Raw genomic sequence first — 20732 nt, 5'->3', positions numbered from 1 at the left:
AAGCCCTGTTCATCTTGCACCTGGATACTACAGTAATCTCTGTATTTGTCTTTTGCTGTCTACAATTCATTCTCTTTATGGAACGTAATATGATTCTTCTGAAGCATAAGCCAAATCTTAAATCTCTCCCACTTGAAAACCTTCCAGTGATTCTTTTGTTTTGTTTTGATTTGCTTAAAATCCTAACTTCTTTTGGCACCATAGACCCCACTTTATTAGTCTCTACTCAATATTCTCTCCTTAGCCTACTGTTGTTCCCATATGGATATTATTTTCCTTGTTATTTTAAACAGTCTAAACTTGTTACTGTCCCAGGGCCTTTGTACTTGTTCCAACTACCTGCAGCGTTCTTTTTTTGCTCTTAGCATAGTCTTAGCTGAGCTCAAATATAACTTTTCAGTGAGGCCTTTCCTCTGCACACTGTCTAAAATAGTATCTGAGAATCCCTCTGAAACAGTCTTGTTTTCTTTCATTATTTTGTCCTTTTTACTGAAATACAAGCTTCATGAGTTACAAACATCTGCTTTATTATACATCACTCGATGTGCAGCACCTCCCACAGGGCCTGGCATATAAGGATTGGGTCATGAATGCTGTTGTTTGAAGGTAGGTCTCTTGGTTAACCCTGAAGCTTATTACATAGAAATGATTGTTGAATATTCATATCTTAGCCGATTTTATTTCAGTTGTTTAGGAGAGACCAAACTAAAGCTGGAAATATTTTATAGCCTCTCCTTTGTAGAAAGATGTAAGGGGTTATAGAATTGAACAAAGTGTCTCTTGTATGTAAAAAAATCTTATGCAATTGGTGTGCTTTCAGTGAGGTGAATGCTATAGTTCTTTAAAGTAGCTGTTCTGGATAGTACCTATTTCAGGAAGCTGGGAAATAAAGGCATTAGGAAGCTAGCAGAAATAAAACAACAACTATGATATACTATGTATATCACCCAAGTGACTGTATATGACTGTAATAGAGTATGTTAGGACAGAATGTAGAAGCAGGAGGGGTATAAAATTCTCCAGTATTAGAATTTTAACAAGTGATGGGATTTAAGTGATAGTATTTTGACTGGGAAATTTTAAATCACATTTTCTTTAACTGATGACAGATTAAATGATGAAATTTCCCAGAGTGTGAAGTTAAAAGTAGGAGTTTAAAATATAATTTTGTGGTACTTGGGTGGCTCTATTGGTTGAGCGTTAGACTTCTGCTCAGATCATGATCTTATGGGTTCCTGAGTTCGAACCCTGCATCAGGCTCACTGCTGTCAGTGCAGAGCCCGCTTTGGATCCCCTGTCCCCCTCTTTCTCTGCCCCTTCCCTGCTTGCACTCTCTCAAAAATAAATAAACATTAAAATATATATATATAAATTTCATTTTCCTAACTCTAGAGTCTGTGTAAAGATCCCTTTTTGGAAGCTTGGTAGTAATATGCTGTACATCAAAGATGGGCACTTGAATCTGATTTAAGCTTTGTGTGGCTAATTAGCCAAATAAAAGATGCTCTTGTAAATAAAACAAACAAAAAGCTTCTTTCAGAATTCAGAGCAATCTGTTAAAGGGAAGGGAAGACGAAAAGAAGTTTGGCATGTCATGTAATAATTAGAAGTTAAGTGAATGAGGGGCACCTGGGTGGCTCAGTCGGTTAAGCATCCAACTCTTGGTTTTGGCTCAGGTCATGATCTCATGGTTCATGGGTTCGACCCCCATGTCACTCTGTGTGGTGGCAGCGTGGAGCCTGTTTGGGATTTTCTCTGTCTCTGTTTTGCCCCTTCCCTGCTTGTGTTCTCTCTCTCAAAATAAATAAACGTTTAAAAAGCAAAGAAATTAAGTGGATGAAAAGATATTCTAAAATGTATTTGGCAAATGAGTGCCAACTTTGGTAAGATTTCAAAAGCAAGGAAGGCTGCTAGAGAATTAATAGGAACTTCTTGTTGATAGTGTAATTGAAGTGTAATTGACAAATTAAGAGATTACTAAGAGATAAGTCATCTTTATGTAATGAAATATTTGTGAAAGTTTTATTCAACATGTCATTGAAAGTAACTAAATACCACATGAATCTAACAGTGGTTAATGTGCTGTGTTCTGTACATAATAAAAATTAATGTAGGGGCACCTGGGTGGCTCAATTGGTTGTCTGACTTAATCTCACCTCAGGTCTTGATCTCAGGGTTGTGAGTTCAAGCCCCACATTGGGCTCTGAGCTGGACCTGAAGCCTACTTAAAAAAAAAATTAATGTAGGGTAAATCACCATGGTGAGTTGGTCCCGTACTTGAGAATTGAAGGAACTCAACTGCAGAAATTATTAGTTGAAATAGCAAGTTGCACATTTTAATATCTCTTTCTTAAATAAAAAAGTTACTAATTTGGACCCTGGGTACCATTTGCTCATGTGAATTACTTTGAAACTAGGCAGAGTACTAAGTATTTTTCAGTGAAGAAAACTGAGTAAAGGTAACTTATTTGTAAGTAGGGATGGGGAAGGAGTCTTGGAGAGGAAGCACTCTTTACATCCTCTGATCAGGCTCAGATCTTTTCTTGAACCTACTGAATCTGGGAGAAGTATACAGATTATTCAACCTCAACTCACATTTGAAACCCTCAGCTTTATCTTGAAATGCTGCTTCTGTGATCACATTGTAACCTTACTTGGTGGAGAAACAGCTATTAGTGGCTTAGCTAGATACCTAGGGTACTTTTTGAACTGGTCCTTGGCTGACTTACCTGCCTTCATCTCTGGCCCCTTCTCCATACCTTTAACTCTGTCTGCTCTGAATTTTACAAATTCTTTTCTCTCTCTCATTTTCATTGAAGTATAATTAACATACAGTGTTATATTAATTTCAGGTGTACAGTATAGTGATTCAGCAGTTTTATACATTGCTCAGTGCTCATCGTGATAAGTGCACACTTAATCTCTTTTATCTATTTCACCCATCCCTCCTGTCTGGCAATCACCAGTTCTCTGTATGTAAGAGTTTATTTTTGTCTCTTCTTTTTCTTTGTTCATTTGTTTTGTTTCTTAAATTCCACAAGTGAAATTGTATTTGTCTTTTTCTCTTACTTAGCATTATACCTTCTGTGTCCATTCATGTTGTTACAAATGCAAAATCTCATTCATTTTTATGGCTAAGTAATATTCCTGTGTGTGTGTGCGTGTGTGTACATATGTGTATGTATATGTACACACATACCACGTCTTCATCCATTCATTTGCTGATGGACACCTGGGTTGGTTCCATAACTTGGCTATTGTAAATAATGCTGCAGTAAACACAGGCATGCATATATCTTTTCAAATCAGTATTTTCATTTTCTTTGGGCATCTAGTAGTAGAATTACTGGATCATATGGTAATTCTATTTTTAATTTTTTGAGGATCCGCCATACTATTTTCCAGAGTGCCTGCCCCAGTTTACATTCCCACCGACAGTGCATGAGCATTCCTTTTTCTCCACATCCATACCAATACTTATTTGTTGACTTTCTGATTCTGGCCATTCTGACCGGTGTAAGGTGATACCCTCATTGTGGTTTTTATTTGCATTTCCCTCATGATTAGTGATGGTGAACATCTTTCCATGTGTCTGTTGGCCATCTGTATCTTCTTTGGAAAAATGTCTATTCAGGTCCTCTGCCCATTTTTAAACTGGATTATTTGGAATTTTGTGGTGTTGAGGTATACAACCAATTCTGAATCTGTGCTTCCTAAACTTCAGTGAACATAAAGTTGAAAGTGCTTATTAAAATGCAGATTTCTGGGTGCCTGGGTGGCGCAGTCGGTTAAGCCAGGTTAACCAGGTTAAGCCAGGTTAAGCCAGCCAGGTCACGATCTCGCGGTCCGTGAGTTCGAGCCCCGCATCAGGCTCTGGGCTGATGGCTCAGAGCCTGGAGCCTGTTTCCGATTCTGTGTCTCCCTCTCTCTCTGCCCCTCCCCCGTTCATGCTCTGTCTCTCTCTGTCCCAAAAATAAATAAACGTTGAAAAAAAAATTTTTTAAATGCAGATTTCTGAGCCTGATCTTTAAAATGTTTTATTCATTCGGTTAAGGAGAGTGTAAAACAATTATAACATGCATTACAGGTGATTGTGATGCTGGTGTTCTGTCAGTCTTGTGTAGAGAAACATGCTTAAACATGTCTTGATGTTTATACCTCTGACTGCATGTGTACTTTCTGTCTGGAATACCCTCTCCATTTCTTCCACCTCTCTTAGTTCTCAGGCTTGTTAACTTTTCATTCTTTAAAATTTGGTGAATGTGATTACTATTATGAAGAACCCCTATGCATACACCTCTGATGACACTAGTGTAATCACTGATATACTTGTCTTCCCCATACATCACTTTCTTGAGAAGGACCACTTTTCCTTCTTTATTTTTTAATTTCCAGCATCTCAGTGTCTTCTACTTAATGTGTAACAAAATGTTTATTGAATGACTAAAACTATATTATTCTAAGTTCCTTGAAGATAGGGACAGTGTCTTGTCATTTTGTCTTTCATAGTCCCTGGCAAACACGAGGCCCTCAGTGTTTAATCTGTGTTAGTTATATTGAGATCTATGGATGTAATCCCCATGGTGCTCAATGAGCCTTATGAAGCTTTAATTTTTTGTTATTTTAATTTCGAGCTAGGCAGAGAATTTATGTTTAGAGTGATCCTGGATGACCACCACTTTATACTGAATACTACCATGAGATTTCAGTGCAAGTGTTTGTGTTGATGCCGTTGGTACACAGATGACCTAAAGACCTAGTTTAATGGAGTGTTTCTCTAAATCTAAATCTTACAAAGAAAAATGCCCCTCCATTGCAGGGTTTTGTGTGTTACGTAATTTTGACAAATAGCTAACTAAACAAACACTATTCTGAAGTCTAACTGACCTCTCTGTACTCCTTGAAGACTCCCCATGCCATTTTTTTCCTCTTTTTGCATATGCATGGGATATTGTCTTTCTCTACCATTACTGCTTTTTATTATTTTTTAAAAGATTTTATTTTTAAGTAATCTCTACACCAGCATGGGGCTTGAACTCATGACTCCAAGATCAAGAATCATATGCCCTACCAACTGAGCCAGCCAGGTGCCCCCATTATTGCTTTTAAAAAATATATATTTTTTTCAATAGAAGAAATACTTGGTATTTCTTCATTTCTTCAACATTTCTTCAAATGTTCAAAGTCCTCTATAACTTTCAGAAGTAGTCTCACCTTTAGTGAAAGCTCATGATGTTAGTCCTTATCCTCCCTGTTACTCAAGCATATACGTTTTTCTCTTGAATCCCCTTAAATCTGGAGACTTGTACTTTGAACTTCTGCAGCTTCTACAAGGAGGTCATGTTAGATTCAGCTAAACATACAGACTCACAAGACTGTCACAGGCCATACTTGACACTAGTCTCATGGTATACAGGACAGGAGCCACACTTTATCAGAAGTTAGCATCAGGTGTTCGTGTCTGAGAGCATATAGGAAGGAGTACAGTCAACCATCCAGGAGTTATTTTCTTTGGCTTCTCAGGTGGTGGTCATGTACAAAGAGTTGAGGTCCACCTTGGATGGTGTGAGAGTCTCCTGATTTAGAAGCCTAATATCCCTCAGAAGGTGGTATTTGTTGTTAACAAGCACAGGCAGAGTTTCCAGGTTCCCTGTGAGGGACATGTCAGTTAGAAGAGTCACTGCATCTTTAGGAAGTTCAAATCTATGGCATCCTCATCAAGTATTTATAGTTTTCTCAATCCAGACACAATTTACTTACCAATCAAGGGTCATTTTAATTTGCTTAGCAATATAGCAAATTAGCTTATCAGGCTTTAGGGTAACAGGTAGAAAGTTAGCTAAAGAGCAGAGCCTCACACAGGAGGAAAGAGTTTGGTTAAGCATTTGCCCATACTTCTCTTATGGCATTATCCTGTTTTGCCTTTATAGTGGTTTTTGTGTACTTGTCTCTTTTTTGTTAACCCTGCTTTTCCAAAACTCTTTGAGTGATAGGAGTATGTTTTATATATTTTTATCCTATCTTGAATCTAGCAAGGTACCTTAAATACACATAATGAACACCATCATAGAACTACTTGTTGAATTATAGTTTGTATGCTCCTTTGACTGGAAGGTTAATCCACAAAAAAAACTTAGAAAAATTTTTATGACTGGGTTTCATCATAGATGGAAGCAGTGTAGGAATAAATTTTCTGGATGAAGTGGTATGAACAACAGGGTCCTCCTGCATTACTAGGGTTGCTCTTATTTTAATGTCTATAAGACTGCTTTGGAATAGGGGCTGCATAATGGTGTCTTCAGATTCATTCTTTTATATACTGAAAGCATATGTTAGTGGTGATAAGATACAAATTTGAGAATACTGTGAGTCGGAAAATGGCAAATATTTCACTATGGGCAAGGACAGAAATACTAAGATGATTTTTTAACTTGGTATAGTAAACCATGTCAAAAGAATCCAGAAAATGATTGTCATGAGATCATCATCACTCTCTACAGAGTATATTATGCTCATGTCTGGAGTACCTTGCTTTTCTGTCTGCCACATCTTATTGAAGAAATAAATGGATCTGAAGAAAGATGAAGATCACTAGGGCTTAAGGGGCTGTGTTAAAAAGATGATTAATAAGGAGTGCCTGGCTGGCTCAGTTGGTGGAGCATGTGACTCGATCTCAGGGACACAAGTTTGAGCCTCACGTTGAGTGAAGAGGAAAAAAAAAGATAGTTAATAAGATTGAGATCTATGTATCAAGAAACAGGATAGTTCAGTGGACCCATCTATATGGACAGGTACTTAGATAATCACTTAACATTAAAATGTAAAAACTGGAGAGCACCTTGAGACTTTTAAAGAGAGACAATAAATTATTCCTTTGCAAAGGTTTTGAATAAAAGTTCTCTCCAAGGAGCTCACATATAGCTTCTTGGTTTAACATGTTGGCTATTAGGTTGGGTGAACAATGAATCTAATGTATTGTGTCAGATGTTGTTAATCTACATTAACCTTACACGTGTATATTAAGTATTCCACAAAATCACGTTGGTTTTTTCATTGACATGCTTAAGCCGAACATACCTATGTATAGCCTCTTAAACTTTCCAACCAGAAACTTTTTAAACTTATTAATTTAAAAACAAACATTTCAAAAATCCCTGTTGCAATAGAGATTTCCTTGCTTACTTAGCTCTTGTGTCAAAATTATGAATGACTAGAACTAAAATTAAAACTTTAATCCCATTCTGTTGTTATATCATTTCCTATTTCTTATTTTGTTGATAGTAAATAACCTTTGTTACAGTAATAGGTCCTGGCCTCCTGGAGCTTAGCATGTTTAAAAAATACAAGGAAGGTAAGTATAGAAAAGGGATATATGTATATTGGTGTGTTAGATTAGTGATATATATATATATATATATATATATATATATATATAGTAGCAGTAAAATGTATTTTGTTTCACTGAATAATGCTCTGAATCCCTGACCTAGAATTTTAAAACCTTGTATTTTTTAAAAACCTTATTTTTTAGAAAGCTTATTTATTTTTTGAGAGAGCAAGTGAGCATGAGCAGAGGACGGGGGGCGGGGGGGGGGGGGGGGAGAGAGAGCGCGTGCGAGAGAGAATATGAATGAGAATGAGAATATCCCAAGCAGGCTCTGTGCTCACAGTGTAGAACCTGATGCAGGGCTCCATCCCATGAACCTGAGCTTAACTAAGCCACCCAGAAGCCCCTTCAGACCTTATTATATCAATGTTACAGACTCATGATTATACAGATTGCATTTTTTGATATAAAGTTTAGTCTTTTACTCTGTGAAGACTTTAAGAAAATATATTTTAAAAATCTGCTTTATAGAAAGATTACCAAGGAACCATTGTATTTTAAGGCACTTATTTCATTTCTTCTGACTCTGTGTCTCCCTCTGTCTCTGCCCATCCCCTACTCATGCTCTGTCTCCCTAACATTAAAAACAAAACAAAACATGAAAAGGGGTGCCTGGTTGGCTCAGTCGGTTGAGCATCTGACTTTGGCTCAGGCCATGATCTCACAGTTTGTGAGTCTGAGCCCTGCGTCAAGCTCTGTGCTGACAGCTCGGAGCCTGCTTCTGATTCTCTGTCTCCCTCTCTTTCTGTCCCTCCCCAGCTCATGCTTTGTCTCCCTCACTCTCTCAAAAATAAATAAGGATTAAAAAAAAAATTTAGAACGCACATATTTCAATATAATTTTAAGACTTAGGGGAGTATACTTTTAGAAGAATAAACTTTGTAGGGACTTTAACATATATTTAGTGCTCAATATTTACTAAATGATTTAAATATCAACAATGTTTTGATACCTTGCAAATTTAGTGATATATTTAAAACAGGTGTAGCTACTAGACCTTGTACTTAAAATCACTGTTGGAAGTTTGAATTATTGTGGAGTTAAAGTTTGAAAATAAAGTTGAAAAGCAACTTAAGACTGAATATTTAGTTACACTTGAGAGACATTTCTGAAGAAATAAGTATTGTTATACATGTGTATAATGCATTATAGTTGAAAAAATGCATTTTCATATCCTATCATTTGAGTTTTATCCATATTGCTAGGAAGAAGGTGAAACAGGCATATTTACCCCACATTACAGATAAAAAGCACAATTTTAAAAAGGTGACTACTGAACTGTACCCATTGAATGGCCAGCCTTAGACATGTAAGTCCCAACTCCATTTTTAAAAATTTTTTTTAGTTTATTTAAGTAATCTCTGCACCCCATGTGGAGCTCAAACTCACAACTCCAAGATTAAGAGTCTCGTGCTCTTTCTGACTAAGCTAGCCAGGCATCCTCCATGTTCTTTTTAATAGAGAAGTCTCCTTGTTAATTTTGCTGTAATTTGGGAGAAAAAAATAATAAATGCATGTAAATAATATGGTTGATAGCATACAAAAGTAATACATGAAAAGTAATAAATTAACGGTATGGTAAATAAGTAGTAATAGGGATCCATAGGATTTATAAAAATTGTGATGAGTTGAAGCAGTTAGGAAAGTGCTCCTTGAGCATTTGAAGTAATAAGCCTTGAGAAATGTGTTGAAATCAAGAAGGGTTGAGATTCCACAGAAGAGGCTTAGAAATAGAATTGCCTAGGTCTATGCCCATTCCACCTTGAACGTGCCCGATCTCGCCTGATCTTGGAAGCTAAGCAGGGTTGGGTCTGGTTAGTACTTGGATGGGAGAAATCAAAATGTCCAGGATATCTTCCTGAGTTGGGAGGAAAGGAGATAGTGTATCATTCTTACAGGTATCTATTGTGTAAAGGATATTCAATGTAAAATAAGAAGCTTGGGAGCTTAAAAAATTTTTTTAATAAGGAAATAGAAAAATATATACAACAGTAGGGAGAACAGTATAATAATCCCAAGTGGCCATTAGGCCATTACTCAGCTTCATCAGTATTTAGCGTTTTGCCAGTCTTATTTCATCTGTCTTATAGTTTTACTTAAGTATTTTAAAGCAAATTCTCCCATCATTTTACCTATATATTCTTCAGTATAATCACTTTACAGATAAGGATTTTTTTAACCACAATACTGTTGTTGCATATGACAAAATTAATACTTTTTTTTTTTTTTTTTTTTTAGAGAAAGAGTGTGAGTTGGGGAGGGGCAGAGACTCTTAAGCGGGCTCCACACTCAGTGTGGGATCTGACACAGAGCTCAATCTCACAACACTGAGATCATACTTGAGCTAAAATCAAGAGTGAGATGCCCCAACACTTTTTTAATATAAAATACCCAATTTATCTTCAAATTTCCCTTACTTGTCTCAAAAATGTCTTTTTGTGATTGGTGTGTTCAAATTGGCATCCAGACAAGATCCACACATTGTTTTTGATTGAAGTATCTTTGAATCTCTTTTTCAAGGTTCTGAGGCAACCTTCAAAATTTTTTTGCCCTCATACCATATACTATTGAAGAAACTGAGTCATTCGGTATATAGAAGTTTGAACATTATGAATTTGGCCTATTGTTTCTTTTTTTTTATTTTTTATTTTTTTAAATTTTTTTTTTCAACGTTTTTATTTATTTTTGGGACAGACAGAGACAGAGCATGAACGGGGGAGGGGCAGAGAGAGAGGGAGACACAGAATCGGAAACAGGCTCCAGGCTCCAAGCCATCAGCCCAGAGCCCGACGTGGGGCTTGAACTCACGGACCGTGAGATCGTGACCTGGCTGAAGTCGGACACTTAACCGACTGCGCCACCCAGGCGCCCCAATTGTTTCTTTTTTTGCTGTCATGTATTATTCTACTTAACCCCATATTTCTTTTTTTCTATTCTTTTTTTTTTATTTTTGAGGAGACAGTGTGAGCAGGGGAGGGGTAGAGGGAGACACAGAATCTGCAGCAGACTCCAGGCTCTGAGCTGTCAGCACAGAGCCCAATGCAGGGCTTGAACTCATGAACGGTGAGATTATGACCTAAGCTGAAGTCGGACACTTAACTGACTGAGCCATCCAGGTGTCCCTAACCCCGTATTTCTGTAAACAGTATTTAGATCTAGAGATGTGATTAGCTTCAGATTTTTTTTTTCCCATTCTCATTTTCCTTCTGTTTTCTTTTCAGCATGATCCTTCATATGTGAGACTTTGTACTTTCTGTTGCATTTTATTAGGCACATAAAACTTGGTTGTCTAACTTTCAGTAATGATAAAAAGGATCAACAGGTTCAGGTATTGTTAGCCTTACCTGTTCATCAGGTTCCAACCTTTCAAGGTTTTAGCATCCATGGGTATCTGTTGCCTAAATTCATTATCTCTAGAGGGTTGAAAATTCATGATTTTTCTAATTCGATCATTCCTTCTGCATTCATTAGCTATTAGGGAACTTTCAAAAGAAGCAGTTAGTATCTGAGTATTGGCTTAGTTAACAAGAGAGCATATTTCTTAATTCAGTGTTAGAGCCAAGTTGTATATTAGAAACTCTTTATGCATTTCACATCCTCAATTTGTGGGAAACAGAATTCAGAGTTTTGAAAAAGTGAGTTCATCTGCAAATTCTGTTTTGATCATTTGACCATACCTTACTGCTCATATATTATGAATACTTTAATTACATGTTGTTTTTTAACATTTTGAATTATCAGGCTAGACGATGATTATCTTTTGGGAAGTTTCCCATGGATAGAGATTATCTTTTTGACAATGGTCATTGTTTCAGTGATTTAAGAACATACACAAAAACCACGTCTGAATGAGTACAAATAATTTTCATACTATTTAAAAAGTGACATCAAAATTATGTAAGTGAAATCTCATCTGTTTGTGGGATAAACACAGCACCATGGTTTATGTTTGGATATGTAATTATTTATAGAAAATACTATGCTAATGTAGTTTCTTTATGATAAATGTTATACCTTTACTTTGGTATTTATGTGTGTGTGTGTGTGTGTGTGAGACACACACACACACAAATTCGTTATTGTGTTTATTATCCCTTTAGCCCTGCCATTAAAAGTTTATTAAGGCTTTATGATAATGTTCCAGAAGATTTTGAGGAAAACTCCTATGACTTCAGTGTAGTGATTTTTGTTACTATGAGTTCCTGCCAAGGTGCTGTCCTTATGTAAATACAGTAGATTTGCATGGATTTAATCTTTTTTTTTTTTTTTTAAGTAGGCTGGCTGCATGCCCAGCGTGGGGCTTGAACTCATGACCCTGAGATCAAGAGTCAGATGCTCTTCTGAGTCAGCCAGGCTCCTCTAATTAATCATTTTGTGATTGGATATTTAAATGACTTCTCCTCTTATATATAGCTTTATGAATAGTATTACAGTAAATATCTCAAATCTACAAGTCTTAGTGGGAATTTCTTTCTTAGGATAAATTCCCCAAAATGGGTTTACTGGATCAAAGGATGCTTGACTTTTGGTATTTGTCACAAAGTTGTTTTCATGTTTACTATGTTGTGGAAATGCAGAGCTTTGAGGATATTTAGCACCATGGTACTTTTAAAGAATATTTCTAAGTATATATGTTGTGTTATTTTTTTTTTTAATGCTTTCTTATAGTTCAGGAAAATCCTTAAAATAGGTCAACCAAATTTTTTATTTTTATTATTTTATTTTTTTTAACGTTTATTTTTGAGAGAGAGAGAGACAAAGCATGAATGGGGGAGGGTCAGAGAGAGGGAGACACAGAATCTGAAACAGGCTCCAGGCTCTGAGCTGTCAGCACAGAGCCCGACGCAGGGCTTGAACTCACGGACCGCGAGATCATGACCTGAGCCGAAGTCGGCTGCTTAACCAACTGAGCCACGCAGGCGCCCCCAAATTTTTTAAAAAGTAACTGTTAGCTTCTTTTTAAAATTACTTTTAGTGTAAGCAGTATTAGAAATGAGGATCTTGATGAAGAATTTCTGCTTTCTATCAAAAAGAATGAAATCTTGCCATTTGCAACCACTTGGATGGAACAAGAGGGTATTATGCTAAGCAAAAGTAGAGAAAGATAAATATTATATGAATTCACCCATATGAGGATTTTAAGATACAAAACAGGTGAACATAAGGGAAGGGAAGCAAAAGTAATATAAAAACAGGGAGGGGGACAAAACAGAAGAGACTCTTAAATATGGAGAACCAACAGAGGGTTGCTGGAGGGGTGGTGGGAGAGGGGGATGGGCTACAAGGGTAAGGGCATTAAGGAATCCACGCCTGAAATCATTGTTGCACCATATGGTAACTAATTTGGATGTAAATTAAAAAATAATTATTAATACAAAAATTGCCAAATGATCATTGCCAGTAATCACTGCTGCAGCTTCAATTTGAATCATGAAATTATGCATTTGTGACTTGCTTACATGCTTGAACTTACCTGCTTTTGTGCTGAAAGTTTTTTTTTTTTTGTGCTTAACCATTAACTGCTCCAAAGTAGCAAAGTTTTTACTATGCTCTTTAGCAGTATGGTCAGAGTTTACTCTAAATCTTTAAGTGGGAGTCTTTCTATTTTGGCCACAATATGTGCATATTACCTTAATAACAGTATTATAGATCAGGAGTTGCCAAAACTCCACTTCTTCCTTTCATGTAAGTTTTAAAGATTTTTTAAAGCAATTGATTTTGTAGAGCAGTCAAAGGCAGTTTGCTAATATCTATCCATTTTACATGCATTTACCCTTTTGTTGAGCATTTCTGTCTCCAGGGATGCATGCTGTAGAAATACTACCATGTATTTAGAGAGGATATATTGAAGGGTGTACAAGTGCAGTGATACCTTTAATAGTGAAAAATAGAAATAAATGTCCCCTGGGGCGCCTGGGTAGCTCAGTCAGTTGAGCATCTTGATTTTGGCTCAGGTTATGATCCCAGGGTCTTGGATTGAACCCCATGTCAGGCTCCCCACTGAGCGTGGAGCCTGCTTAAGGTATTCTCTCTCTCTCTCTCTCTCTCTCTCTCTCTCTCTCTCTCTCTCTCTTTCTCTCTTTCTCTCTCTTCCTCTTTGCCCTTCTCTCTCTCTCTCTAAAATAAAAAATAAGTTAAAAAAAAACCCAAATATCCACAAATAGGGAAATTGTTAAATAAACCATATACATTTATATAATGAAGTAAGCAGTTATTACCAACAATAGGGTAGATACACATTGACACTGAAAGATGGACAAAGCAAATTGTGAAAAAACAAATAGTATATTAGAAACAATTTAGAGGGAGATACATGGCATCCTAAGGTTTGTGTTTGAGGTTTATAGGGTAGATACACATTGACACTGAAAGATGGACAAAGCAAATTGTGAAAAAACAAATAGTATATTAGAAACAATTTAGAGGGAGATACATGGCATCCTAAGGTTTGTGTTTGAGGTTTTAAGTTTGAAGGTTTGAGGTTCGAAGACATGGTCTTTCACTTTCTTATGTACTTATATATTTAAGTTTTATGCAATGAGAATGTGTTGATTTTAAATTTAAAAGACGTTTCTTTTTTAAAAGAAGGAGGAAATTTTTAAAATAACACCATAGACATTAGATGAGTATTGATTTTCAAAGTATTCGGAACATTTTGGAGGCTCTTCTTCTGTAATTTCCTCCAGAACCGTGGAACAACCTCAGTTTGTGCCTCCTTCTCTACTGGTTCTAGAATCCTGGATCTCACGGCAGCAGCCACTTAGAGCTAAATTGAGACTTTGTGCAGGGGAGTGAGTTGGGGGTGGGTGGGAAGAGTATGTCAAGAAGCTGTCAACTATAGAAATAAGACAACTAGAGTGTAACTGCATTAAGAAGTCTTTAAACAATGAAGAGTGCAAACAGTACTAACTTCTAAGGGCAAGTTTTGGATAAGAGGTAGGATAAGGGGTATCATGAAAAAATCATCTCAAATGGTGGCCACAGTAAGAATAAAGGCACAGAAACAAATCATGTTTTGTGTGTGCCAGGGAGAAATTAATTTCATTGTGAATTAGCCTCAGGAGTAGTTTCACTGCTACATTGATCAATAAATAGGTATTACCAGGAATAAGGTTCAGGAGGATTGATATGAGTAAAGAAGTTGGCAAAGTGATATATGTAAAATGCTAGGCCAGAGAGCTCACAGGTCAATCACAGTGCTTGAGTTGTTAGTCTCAGTTGTATCAGTTGTTGGTCAGGTTATCGTCACTTAACCATTATGGACCAGAACTGCTGATCTTACTCTACCACAGGTTGCTGCTTCTATTTTTTCATAAGTAAATCTTGGTTCATTGTGAGGTTTCTTATTTCTTAACTTTACTGATACTTTCCAAGGCTTCATTACATCTTGGCACACTAACACATATATACAGTTTTGAACATTGAAATGTATATTTCACATTCACATTCGGGGCCACATGGATTCATTGTGTTCTTGGTTCTGTTTAAATTATTTCTGCTACTTTTCTCCACCCCTGTGCCTAGTGTCCCTGGTGCCATTGAGTATTCAAATAATGTTTACTCTCTGATAACCTTTTAATGTTTGTTTATTTTTGAGAGAGAGAGAGAGAGAGAGAGAGAGAGAGAGAGAGACAGAGTGAGAACGGGGGAGGGGCAGAGAGAGAGGGAGACACAGAATTTGAAGCAGGCTCCAGGCTATGAGCTGTCAGCACAGAGCCCAATGTGGGGCTCAAACCCACGAACTGTGAGATCATGACCAAGCCAAAGTGGGATCCTTAACCACCTGAGCCACCCAGGTGCCCCTCTGATAATTTTTTTTTTTAATGATAGGGAAACTATTTGAATTTGGGAGGTGAGACATTTATGTATTTATGTATTTATTTAAGGATTATTTAAACAAATTTTTTAATGTTTATTTATTTTTGGAGAGAGAGAGACAGAGCATGAGCAGGGGAGGGACAGAGAGAGAGGGAGACACAGAATCTGAAGCAGGCTCCAGGCTCTGAGCTGTCAGCACAGAGCCAGACGCGGGGCTCAACCTCACAGACATAGAGATCATGACCTGAGCCGAAGTCAGACGCTCAACCAACTGAGCCACTCAGGTGCCCGGAGACATTGATTTTTTAAAAAGTCTGGTTAAGATACAGAACCTAGATAGGATATATCTTATCCACAGGTGTCTGCCTACTATAAAAAGACATTTGTATAGCAATAAAATAAACGCTTATAATTTTAAATTGATTGAACAGAACAAAAATGAATGGAATTCTCTTTGATGCAACTTTTCCCCCTCCAGACCAGAATCCGTAGAAGCTAGCCCTGTGGTAGTTGAGAAATCCAACAGTTATCCCCACCAGTTGTATACCAGCAGCTCGCATCATTCACACAGTTACATCGGTTTGCCCTATGCGGTAAGTGTCAAATGTTTCTCTGGAAGGGTATTTTTTATACCTAGAGTCTGAAAGTAGATGTTTGTAGTAATTGTGCCTAAAAAGAAAACATTTAAAAATCCATACTTATATTATCTAAACAATTAGGTATATAATTTATAGTTTAATTTTTTATTGCTCTAACTATATTTATTCAAAGGATTAAAATTCTATTAGAGGTATTCCCTAGAAGTTTTGCTATTACTATTATTATTATTATTATTTTGCATTTTATACTATTAATAGTGTGGTATTCTAATTCTTTACCTCCTCTATAAAAAAGCCAGAGATAGAACTGTATTGTATTACCTACTGTTGGTTCTAAATTATATAATAATTTTATTGTAAATTATATAATTACCATTTTTTGAGCACTTATGTGCCAGGCTTTGTGCTAAACTTTTTTTTTTTTTTTTTTTTGCATGCTCATAGTGAGGGAGGGACAGAGAGAGAAAGGGAGGGAGAGAATCCCAAGCAGGCTCTGCACTGTCAGCACAGAACCATGAGATTATGACCCGAGTTGAGATCAAGAGTCAGATGCTTGAACGACTGAGCCACCCAGGTCCCCCTGTGCTAAACATTTTTACGTATATTATCTCATTTGATCTTCAAAACCAACCTCATGAGATGGGCATAATTTTCATCCCCATTTCATAGCTGAGAAAATGAGGCTTACCTAAATTAACTTGTTCAGTGTTGCATAGCTAATAAGAGGCAGAGGTTACATTGAAACAGTTGAAGAACTGGACATATTCGTGATATTATCCAGATACAATTGTGAGGGATTTTTGCCACTGGGACCAGCATAAAAACCAATTCCTAAAAAATCTTCTGTTATATACTTAATAATGATAATATGTCTTTTGTGGTTGTTTTTGTTATTCTTGAGCCTCCACATTCCACATTCCTGAGGTTATTTTTTTTTTACCCTTCACATTGTGTGCCTGCCTCTATCTTGAAGGTGGAGCTCTATGTCCATAGGACTGTGAGGATGTCTTTTGATTAGGGAGGTGAGGGCATGGAGTTTAAGGGAAGTCATTGTGCAGGTGACTGAGGTAGACTGACATTTTCACTTACTAGTATGGTTTAATTTATAGCTTTACCAAGTTGTTATTTTAAAGGTATTAAGGAAGAAATACGCCAACTTCATATTTCTTGAATATTCAAATTAAGGACTGAATTTTATTTTAGTTACTTAGTTTATATTGTTGCTGAAATTATATATATTGTGCTGTATTTGTGTTCATTTATCCAGGACCATAATTATGGTGCTCGTCCTCCTCCAACACCTCCGGCTTCCCCTCCTCCATCAGTTCTTATTAGCAAAAATGAAGTAGGCATATTTACCACTCCTAACTTTGATGAAACTTCCAGTGCTACTACAATCAGCACATCTGAGGATGGAAGTTATGGTACTGATGTAACCAGGTGCATATGTGGTTTTACACATGATGATGGATACATGATCTGTTGTGACAAATGCAGGTAAAATATTTTACACCATTAGTTTACTTTTCTTGAATGCTGCTAACCTTTGATTGTTAACCTTGGAAAAGATAAAGTCACTTTTGAAGGAATTGATGAATGTGGTTTTTAAGTGAGACTTCTGCTGTTATCAGTGCAGTTTATTTTGTTCCTAGAAAAAGCCCCTATGGGAAAGAAGCTCTCTTAGAGTTTATCAGAAATCATTGTTAATTGCATAATAGGCATTCAGTTCTGAACTTTATTCATGTAGGATCACATCTCTGTTTTTGCTCATTCAGTAATAATACAACTACATACAGTGGTAGACAAGATAGAAAAATGAGCCCTGCGAATTTCCTTTGGAGTTATTTGTGCTGTGTAGTCACTGTGATTTTCCAGTTTGGGGGAATTATACATTTTGATTGATGTTTGTTTGACTTGACTCTCTCACCTCCTTTTGACTTGAACCTTGCAGCACTCTGGAGTCTCCTTGAACCAGAACCACAGTCTCCCCTCCCCCAACCCTGGTTCAACCACCAAGAAAGGCCTCCTCCCCTAGAGAAGGTGTGATTGGGACAGAAAGTGGGGTTTTATTTTTGTTTTTGTTTTTTTGGGGGGTGAGGGAGTTGGGGAGGATGGAGAGGGAATAGGATTTCAGCCTGAAAGTTACTGAGTCCGTCCCCTGCACAGAGTGGGAAGCAGAGTATTTAAGCAGTGCACTGTAGTGGGTAGGAAAGTTTGGTAGCTTTACACAATTTCCTGGGTCATATCTTTATGGCATAGCTTCATTATTTGATTTGAAATAGTATAGCATATACCCATATTTGAACGTAAGTGTAAAAATACATCTTAGAGCCAAATATAAATTACTTTGCATTATTTGTAATATTGTTCTCGTTTATTAGGTGGTTAGGAGTTGGATGTTATTGATATAAACATGCATGTAGCGTTATATTTTAAAAAGATGATTTACCTTTGCCAAAAGGGGGGAAAATTAGTCTTAATTAGGAAGGTGAAATTTGATATTTTTATGTAAAAATGTGAAGTTTTGAGTAAATTTTTATAAAATATATTGTGATACCTTTTCACATTTAAAAATAAATACTCATTATCTGTGACATATCATTACTATGAACAATCACTTCAGTAAATTTACTCAGGAGGTAAATTAAAAAAACTAAAAAAAATCTTCAGTGATAAATTCTTTTCTTTATTATTTTTTAAATAACTACCTGATAGAAAATCTCAGTTCATATTTTAACTGATCACATAATATAGCTTTCTCTTAGCTGATCTTGTCTAATGTGATAAATTACATACATTTGGCAGCGTTTTCATTTTAATGCATAATATGAATATTGTTTTCTTTCTATTTAATTACAGTGATCTAGATATAATACAGAATTATCTCTGTTAGAAAATAGTGAAATAGTCCTTAGGATTTATACTATCTACAAATTCTTAAAGGACCAGTTCACAGTTTTTGGATTGTTCAAAGTGTTTGCTTCTTAGCAACTGCTGTTATGAATCTATTTTTTGTGGTTTTATTTTTCTACTGCTTAATCTGTAAAATATTGTACAACTTAATGTTTTTTCCTTTCTTCTTGTTCTGTATTGCCTCTATGTATTTCCATGTACCTACTGCCTATAATCTCCTCTTTCAAGTTTGGCATCTAGATCCCTGATCATTTATTCATTTTCTAGTTTGGTTTCTTCTGTTGTCTGCATGACATTACTACTTACCACCCAAATTTAATTTAGTTTGTTATTCTAGCCCTCCTGTCTGGTGTTCTGCTTTTCTCACTTTTCTCCCCACATCTTTGATATATATTCCATTACCTTCCACTTTCTACCAGTTCTTTTCCCAACATCCTCAGTTAAGTGAAGAGCAATACAATAGCAGGTAAATCAGTAGGGATATATTAGAAGTTGCTGAATATTATGTAAAAAGTAATTAAGACTATTTGTAGGAACAGGTGTGTGTGTGTGTGTGTGTGTGTGTGTGTGTACATGCACACATATATATATATATATATCTGGATCAATTAAAATCTTGGCAACAAAATACAATAATAGTAATAAATTGAAAAGTTGCCTCATGCTGGTCCATGTATTCCATAAGAATAATTTGAGGACAGAATAGGTTTAATCCCTACCTTCATAGAATATATCTTGGATTCTTTATATCTTCCCTGCCACATTCTAGTTCTGTCCTTTAATGCAAGTTTGGAATGTTGGAAAATCCTCTTAATTGTTTTTTCTACTTTCATTTTCTTCTTTGAATTCAAATACTTTATATCATCAAAACACATCTAGTTTTACATGTTGCTAGTTGGAGGAAATCTACACACATCCTGATGTTCCAACTCCTATATAATCTGACTGTACCATACTAACCCAATTCTACCTCCTCTGTATTTCTCAAAATGAAAATTCCCCTTCATATAGTTTAATTGTCTTCTGTCCATTGCTCGTCATATCTGTCTACTTGAGAAAAAACTGCTATGATGATATCTTTTCTTCCTAACTCTCAAATGAGGTTTTATTCAAGTCCATCATTCTCCAGGGTGCTTTTCCCCATTAACTTCAAGGAGTGTGGACATCTTTACTTTGTGACTTTTGATAATATTTGTAATGTATACCTTTCACATTTTAAAGTTACATTTGCTTCAGAAATATCTATATATCTATATATCTATATTTTGTCCTCTTTGCATCTCAAAGTTTTATCTCCCCAAGGACATATTTCTGTGAATTCCTCACAGCACCTTTTACAGTGTTAAACACAAAGTGGGCACTTACTAAGTGATAGTCAAATAGAATATCAGGTCTTAATTTATGGATGATTCTATGAATATTTTATATTTTGCTTTTTTTTTTTTTTTTTAAGCGTTTGGCAACATATTGACTGCATGGGGATTGACAGGCAGCATATTCCTGATACATACTTATGTGAACGTTGTCAGCCTAGGTAAGTTGTGCATACTTATAAGATTGCCAGTAAATACACTGAAATAATCTTTAGTTATTAGAAGTTTATGTATGAATTCTGGATTAAACAATTAATGGATTACTATGTTTCATCAATTCTAAGATATACTTTTAATTTTCATATTTATTTTATTTTATTTTTTTGTATTTTGACATCTCTAAAATCAGGAAGAATGTTTTCATTGATAATATGTCATGGTTTACTTTGTAGCATTTTTCTTTTACTTTATCAATAATGCATAAAATAATAGCACATCTTTTAAGTGATGGATTTTTTTTCACTGAAATGCACTATGTTCAACAGTTACTAGAAGAACATTTCCTTAGGTTATAAAGAATTTTGTAGGTCTATACAATCATTCCATCACCCTGCTTCAACAATTTTCAACAGTCTTTTTCATTTATACTGTCATGTGTTTCTTTTCTCCTTCACATATTTTAATGCAAATCCCAGATATATT

At 36.0% G+C, this 20732-nt stretch overlaps 1 protein-coding gene across 4 annotated transcripts in view; it reads left to right on the top strand.

The window, feature by feature from the left end:
• The window catches only part of KMT2E (lysine methyltransferase 2E (inactive)), a 100486-nt gene that overhangs the window by 38722 nt on the left and 41032 nt on the right, over window positions 1–20732 (top strand). For 3 of the 4 annotated variants that reach the window (XM_030307789.1, XM_030307790.1, XM_030307788.1), the window contains 3 exons: window positions 15684–15798; window positions 17072–17301; window positions 20171–20251. In XM_030307789.1, the coding sequence (XP_030163649.1) occupies window positions 15684–15798; window positions 17072–17301; window positions 20171–20251 (426 nt within the window). Of the gene's footprint in view, window positions 1–15683; window positions 15799–17071; window positions 17302–17755; window positions 17845–20170; window positions 20252–20732 lie in introns of those variants that run through there. The other variant, XM_030307791.1, reaches the window with a different exon arrangement.

This window comes from Lynx canadensis, chromosome A2 (assembly GCF_007474595.2).
Source record: "Lynx canadensis isolate LIC74 chromosome A2, mLynCan4.pri.v2, whole genome shotgun sequence".
Classification (NCBI taxonomy): Eukaryota; Metazoa; Chordata; class Mammalia; order Carnivora; family Felidae; genus Lynx; species Lynx canadensis.
Note: the sequence above shows the minus strand (reverse complement) of the source record. Positions and strands in the feature narration are given on the sequence as shown.